Genomic DNA, 6,431 nt, shown 5'->3' on the forward strand with positions numbered 1-6,431 from the left:
AGGAGGCTGGGGGGGTGACCTTATAGAGATCTATAAAATAATGAGGGGCATAGATCAGCTAGATAGTCAATATCTTTTCCCAAAGGTAGGGGAGTCTAAAACTAGAGGGCATAGGTTTAAGGTGAGAGGGGAGAGATACAAAAGTGTCCAGAGGGGCAATTTTTTCACACAGAGGGTGGTGAGTGTCTGGAACAAGCTGCCAGAGGTAGTAGTAGAGGCGGGTACAATTTTGTTTTTTAAAAAGCGTTCAGACAGTTACGTGGGTAAGATTGGTATAGAGGGATATGGGCCAATGCGGGCAACTGGGATTAGCTTAAGGGTTTTTAAAAAAAGGGCGGCATGGACAAGTTGGGCCGAAGGGCCTGTTTCCATGCTGTAAACCTCTGTGACTCTGTGACTCTAACTATGTTAGAGATTGTGGGTTTTAAACAAAAAGAAAAAATGCGGTTTGCACACGGAGATTGAGAATAACAACAATGGAATTATTGGAGGTGATGTTGACTGTACAGAATAGAAATGAAACAGCAGCAGCCAATGAAACACCCTAATGACATCAGCATCAAGTCGTGTGAGCGGTTCTTAAGCAATCATGCAACTACTTAAATATGTAACATAAGAACGGCAGGTTTCCTTCCCTAAAGTACATCAGTGAACCAGGTGGGTTTCACCAACAATCAGCCATCAGGCTCATCATTAGACTTTAATTCCAGAGTTTTCTTGAATTCAAATGTCATCTGCTCTGGCGGGATTCGAACCCGGGTCCTTGGAGTATTACACTGGGTCTCTGGATGACTAGTCCAGTGACAATACCACTGCACCACCTCCTTCCAATTAATGGAGGTGTTAAAGAATTTGATTGGGTCATTTCCTCTGGTGGGGGAGGGGTCCAGAACAATGGGGCAGAACATTAAAACTGGAGCCAGGCGGTTCAGGATGATGAATCACTCCCCCACACAGGGGCGAGTGGAAATGGGAACCCTCTCCCCACAGATAGCTGTGGATAAGGTAGGCCGCAGAGGGGTAGGGTTGGGACAACTGGAGCTGGCGATAGATTTCTGATGGGATCAAGGATAGAGGCAGATGTTGGCAAATCAGCCAATATATGACCGAATGATAGAACAGGCTGGAGGGCTGAATGGTCTCCTATTGCTACTGCTTGTAGTATGGACAAAGAGGCCATGTTTGGGTCACAGGACAGGTGCGAGAGGCTGATCCTGTCTGAATCACATAGACAGGAAATTCAGCAGGGGCGATTGTCAGAGGGCCGGAGACTGACCAGGAACAGTACTCCAGAGAATGGCCTCACAGTGTTTATCTACAAATTGGATTAAATCTGGAATTAAAAGTCGAATGATGACCATGAAGCCATTGTCGATTGTCAGAAAAACCTATCCGGTTTATTAATATCCTCTAGGGAAGGAAATCTGCCGTCCTTACCTGGTCTGGCCTACATGTGACTCCAGGCCCACAGCAATGTGGTTGACTTTTAACTGCCCTCTGAAGTGGGCAATTAGGGATGGGCAACAGATGCTGGCCAGCCAGAGACACCATGTCCCACGAAAGATTAAAGAATAAAAAACTTCCAGTTCACCAGACAGGCAGGAAATCAAAATGAACACAGTGCGAATGGTCACAAATAAAAAGGGAATATATTGGAGACACTCTGCTGGTCCGGCTGCGTCTGGGAGAGGGACTGGGATATCGGCAGATATCACCAACAGGCTTTTAAACTCTGCCCTTGCAGCCACTCAGGGGTCACTGTCATCAGAGCTTTGCCACTGCAATGTTCAATTCTGGATGTGAGATTAATACTTTTAGAATGCTTTTCATGACAAAGTTTTCTTCAGTCCCACAACCCGCCGAGATCTTTCTGCACCTAGAATTCTGGCCTCTTGTTCATTCACAATTTTAATTATTCCGCCTTCAGCCACTGAGGTCCTGAACTCTGGAATAACCTTCAGACCATAAGACACAGGAGCAGAATTAGGCCACTCGGCCCATCGAGTCTGCTCCGCCATTCAATCATGGCTGATATTTTTCTCACCCCCATTCTCCTGCCTTTTCCCCAATAAGACCATAAGACACAGGAGCAGACTGAGCTCCTCGACCAGGTGTTTGGCCATTCTATCCAAATATTCCTGATTGCTGCTTCTATTTAGCAGCCTATGGGAAGGGTGCTATATAAAGGCAGCTTTAGCCGGGCCTCTTGCACTCAGTGACAATGCGCTGTGTGTGTTTGTTCTGGGATTTCAAAGCTGGATTTCAAGCGGAAATGACAGGTTTCCTTGACTACAAATAGCCCCACCTGCTGGACAGGTGTGCTCGCTCGGTGTCATCCACACCTGCCCATTGGGCAGTCTCACTCCCAATAGGATCACAGATTGAAACCTGAGGCTTCAGCAACGCGAGCACTGAAGGCAAGAGTTTTCCACAAGCCAGGTTCAGCCCAGGGACCGGACAAAGTCTTGCTTCTCTCCCATCGACATTCCCAACACCCAGCGCCATGGATCGCTTTGTCAATATCTTCCGCCATTTCCAATCCAACTCGGAGTCAATGATGAATGGGATTTGTGGAATCCTAGCCTTGGCGAGTATCCGGATTTACACCACCTTCCAGTTTATCTGTCCGTGTTTGCCCATCTACAACACCGTCTATGGGATTGGTGTCATGTTCCTGCCTCCCACAATCCTCTTCCTCTGTGGTATCATTGTGAACAAGCACTCGCTGCTGATGATGGAGGAATGGCAGCGTCCAGAGAGTGGGAGGTCCAAGGATGCTGCCGTGCTTCGCTACATGTTCCTGGCCGTGGCGCAGAGAGCAGCGCTCGCTCCCGCGGTCTGGCTCATTGTCGCTCTGCTGGATGGCAAGTGCGTTGTCTGTGCCTTCAGCTCCTCGGTGGATCCCAGTCGCTTTACCAACATGAGCGGCTTTCAGGGGGAAGATTTGCTCCTCCTTCTGTCCAAAGTGCCCTGTAAGGAACTGACAGCCGACCACCTGCAACACCACTTCCCCAGGAAAGCAGTGTACAGGTATCTCCGCTCCGTCTCCCAGGTAAATCACACTGCAGTGTACAGGTATCTCCGCTCCGTCTCCCAGGTATATCACATTGCAATGTACAGGTATTTCCGCACCGTCTCCCAGGTAAATCACACTGCAGTGTACAGGTATCTCCGCTCCGTCTCCCAGGTAAATCACACTGCAGTGTACAGGTATCCCCGCTCCGTCTCCCAGGTATATCACATTGCAATGTACAGGTATTTCCGCACCGTCTCCCAGGTAAATCACACTGCAGTGTACAGGTATCCCCGCTCCGTCTCCCAGGTAAATCACACTGCAGTGTACAGGTATCCCCGCTCCGTCTCCCAGGTATATCACATTGCAATGTACAGGTATCCCCGCTCCGTCTCCCAGGTAAATCACACTGCAGTGTACAGGTATCCCCGCTCCGTCTCCCAGGTATATCACACTGCAGTGTACAGGTATCTCCGCTCCGTCTCCCAGGTAAATCACACTGCAATGTACAGGTATCCCCGCTCCGTCTCCCAGGTAAATCACACTGCAGTGTACAGGTATCCCCGCTCCGTCTCCCAGGTAAATCACACTGCAGTGTACAGGTATCCCCGCTCCGTCTCCCAGGTATATCACATTGCAATGTACAGGTATTTCCGCACCGTCTCCCAGGTAAATCACACTGCAGTGTACAGGTATCTGTGCATCGTCTCCCAGGTAAATCACACTGCAGTGTACAGGTATCTGTGCACCGTCTCCCAGGTAAATCACACTGCAGTGTACAGGTATCTCCGCACCGTCTCCCAGGTATATCACACTGCAGTGTACAGGTATCTCCGCTCCGTCTCCCAGGTATATCACATTGCAATGTACAGGTATTTCCGCACCGTCTCCCAGGTAAATCACACTGCAGTGTACAGGTATCTGTGCATCGTCTCCCAGGTAAATCACACTGCAGTGTACAGGTATCTGTGCACCGTCTCCCAGGTAAATCACACTGCAGTGTACAGGTATCTCCGCACCGTCTCCCAGGTATATCACACTGCAGTGTACAGGTATCCCCGCTCCGTCTCCCAGGTAAATCACACTGCAATCGACAGCGCTACAGAGCTTAGGATGGTCAATGTATAGAGATAGAGATTAGTCACTGTCTAATTTACTGGTGGAATAGGCTGGAGGGGCTGCATGGTCCTCCTGTTTCTATGACAATACATATAATTGATTAATAGTAAAAATAACTGGGCAACAATTAAAGCAGAGGGCAAAGAGTCAAGGTTCAAAGGGTAACAATGTGGCAGGGGCCAAGGGCAGGCAGCTGAGGTCAGGGGGCAGGCGGAAGGTGAGGTGCCAGGGGTCAGAGGTCAGGGGGCAGAGGTCAGCGGGCAGGGGGCAGAGGTCGTGGCAGGCGGCAGAGGTCAGAGGCCCGGATAGGTCTGTTTACACAGTGTGTTGCAAAGATGGAACAGATTCCCAGGAAGTGTTCGGGACACTGGGATAATTGAGTTGCTGATTTGATGTTGAGGTCGGGAGGGTTCCAATGTCCAGTCAGGTTGGTTTTTCAGTGGCTGTTCTTTGTCCTCAGGCTCTGGGATGGAGTCTCCTCTTCTTGCTGGTCTTGGTGGGATTCCTCGCTCGCTGCTTCAAGCCGTGTTCCCAACACGTCACCTTCCTACAGAGCAGATACTGGAGCAACTACATCGATATTGAGCAGAGTGCCTTTGAGCAGGCATGCTGTGACCACGCGCGGGGCTTTGCTCGCCATTGTGTCATCCAGTTCTTCCAGAACATGCAGACGGAGCGAAAGACACATTGCCCGGAAATCACTGCTCCCTTCAGCAACGAGACGGACCATCTGCACGGCATCAGAAACAAGGAGCAGCTCAACAACCTCCTGATGAAATGGTTCATTGCAAAACCGCCGCTGAATATCAGTCCCATCAGCCAACAGCGAAGGAATTCCTACCCTCTGACAGCCCGGGAGAGCCCCCAGGAACAGCCCACAGCCTGGGAGAGCCCCCAGCAACAGCCCAAAGCCTGGGAGAGCCCCCAGGAACAGCCCACAAGCTGGGGTAAACCCCAGCAGCACCTCACAGCCTGGGGTAAACCCCGACAACAGCTTACAGCCCAGGAGAATGCCCATGGACAGCCGATAGCCTGGGAGAGGCCCCAGCAACAGCCCAGATTGCCGCGGGTCACTGTCAAACACACTGTGCTGTAGGAGGCCACTCGTCTCCATCAGGCCCCAACTTCCTCAACAAAGTGAACTCCAGACACAAGGAACAGCTGCCAGGCAAACAAACATCAATCACCCCCCCCCCCCGCCCCACTGACCAATAACTGCCCTTCACCCCCCCACACTGACCAGTAACTGCCCCTCACTCCCCCAACTGACCAGTAACTGCCCCTCACCACCCCCCCCACTGACCAGTAACTGCCCCTCACCCCCCCAACACTGACCAGTAACTGCCCTTCACCCCCCCCACTGACCAGTAACTGCCCCTCACCCCCCCCAACACTGACCAGTAACTGCCCCTCACTCCCCCAACTGACCAGTAACTGCCCCTCACCACCCCCCCCACTGACCAGTAACTGCCCCTCACCCCCCCAACACTGACCAGTAACTGCCCCTCACCCCCCCCAACACTGACCAGTAACTGCCCCTCACCCCCCCCCACTGACCAGTAACTGCCCCTCACCCCTCCCCCCCACTGACCAGTAACTGCCCCTCACCCCCCCCCCACTGACCAGTAACTGCCCCTCACCCCCCCCCCCACTGACCAGTAACTGCCCCTCACCCCCCCCAACACTGACCAGTAACTGCCCCTCCCCCCTCCTCGCCCAGGGTTTGGGTCACTCTATTTATAAGTCACTGTCCTGTCCCAGACGGAGACCCGGGGCAATAAATGGTGATGAATTTACACAGAAAGGGGCAAAAAAAGGAAGGTCAGAAACAGAGCGAGGGCAAGAATGAAACAGGGAGCAGGCAAAGGGAGGAGGCCGAGGAATGGGAGCGGAAACTTCCTCTGTCTCTCGCTATCGTTCAATTTCCTGGCATGGCCCAAAACCGCAACCAGAACCATTTACTACTCATGAGCCAACAGCACTGAGGGAGTGCCGCACTGTCAGAGGGTCAGTACTGAGGGAGTGCCGCACTGTCAGAGGGTCAGTACTGAGGGAGTGCTGCACTGTCAGAGGGTCAGTACTGAGGGAGTGCCACACTGTCAGAGGGTCAGTACTGAGGGAGTGCCACACTGTCAGAGGGTCAGTACTGAGGGAGTGCCACACTGTCAGAGGGTCAGTACTGAGGGAGTGCCACACTGTCAGAGGGTCAGTACTGAGGGAGTGCCGCACTGTCAGAGAACAAAGAACAATACAGTACAGGAACAGGCCCTTCGGCCCTCCAAGCCCGCGCCGCTCCCTA

The 6,431-nt window shown here is 52.1% G+C and overlaps 1 protein-coding gene across 1 annotated transcript; it reads left to right on the top strand.

Annotated features, from left to right (window-relative positions):
* Nucleotides 1-2,503: 2,503 nt before the first annotated feature.
* LOC144500842 (calcium homeostasis modulator protein 3-like) lies at nt 2,504-5,228 on the top strand. Its single transcript, XM_078224319.1, has 2 exons — nt 2,504-3,052; nt 4,593-5,228. The coding sequence occupies exons 1-2, from the start codon at nt 2,504-2,506 to the stop codon at nt 5,226-5,228; spliced, it is 1,185 nt and encodes a 394-aa protein (XP_078080445.1).
* The last annotated feature ends 1,203 nt before the right edge of the window (nt 5,229-6,431 follow it).

This window comes from Mustelus asterias, chromosome 11 (assembly GCF_964213995.1).
Source record: "Mustelus asterias chromosome 11, sMusAst1.hap1.1, whole genome shotgun sequence".
Lineage (NCBI taxonomy): Eukaryota > Metazoa > Chordata > Chondrichthyes > Carcharhiniformes > Triakidae > Mustelus > Mustelus asterias.

Bases quoted from the DNA above. Each gene is read 5' to 3' on its own strand.
- LOC144500842 (XM_078224319.1), top strand. From the start codon at position 2,504: ATGGATCGCTTTGTCAATATCTTCCGCCATTTCCAATCCAACTCGGAG. The intron at 3,053-4,592 runs GTAAATCACACT...CTTTGTCCTCAG, and splicing joins ATCTCCGCTCCGTCTCCCAG to GCTCTGGGATGGAGTCTCCT.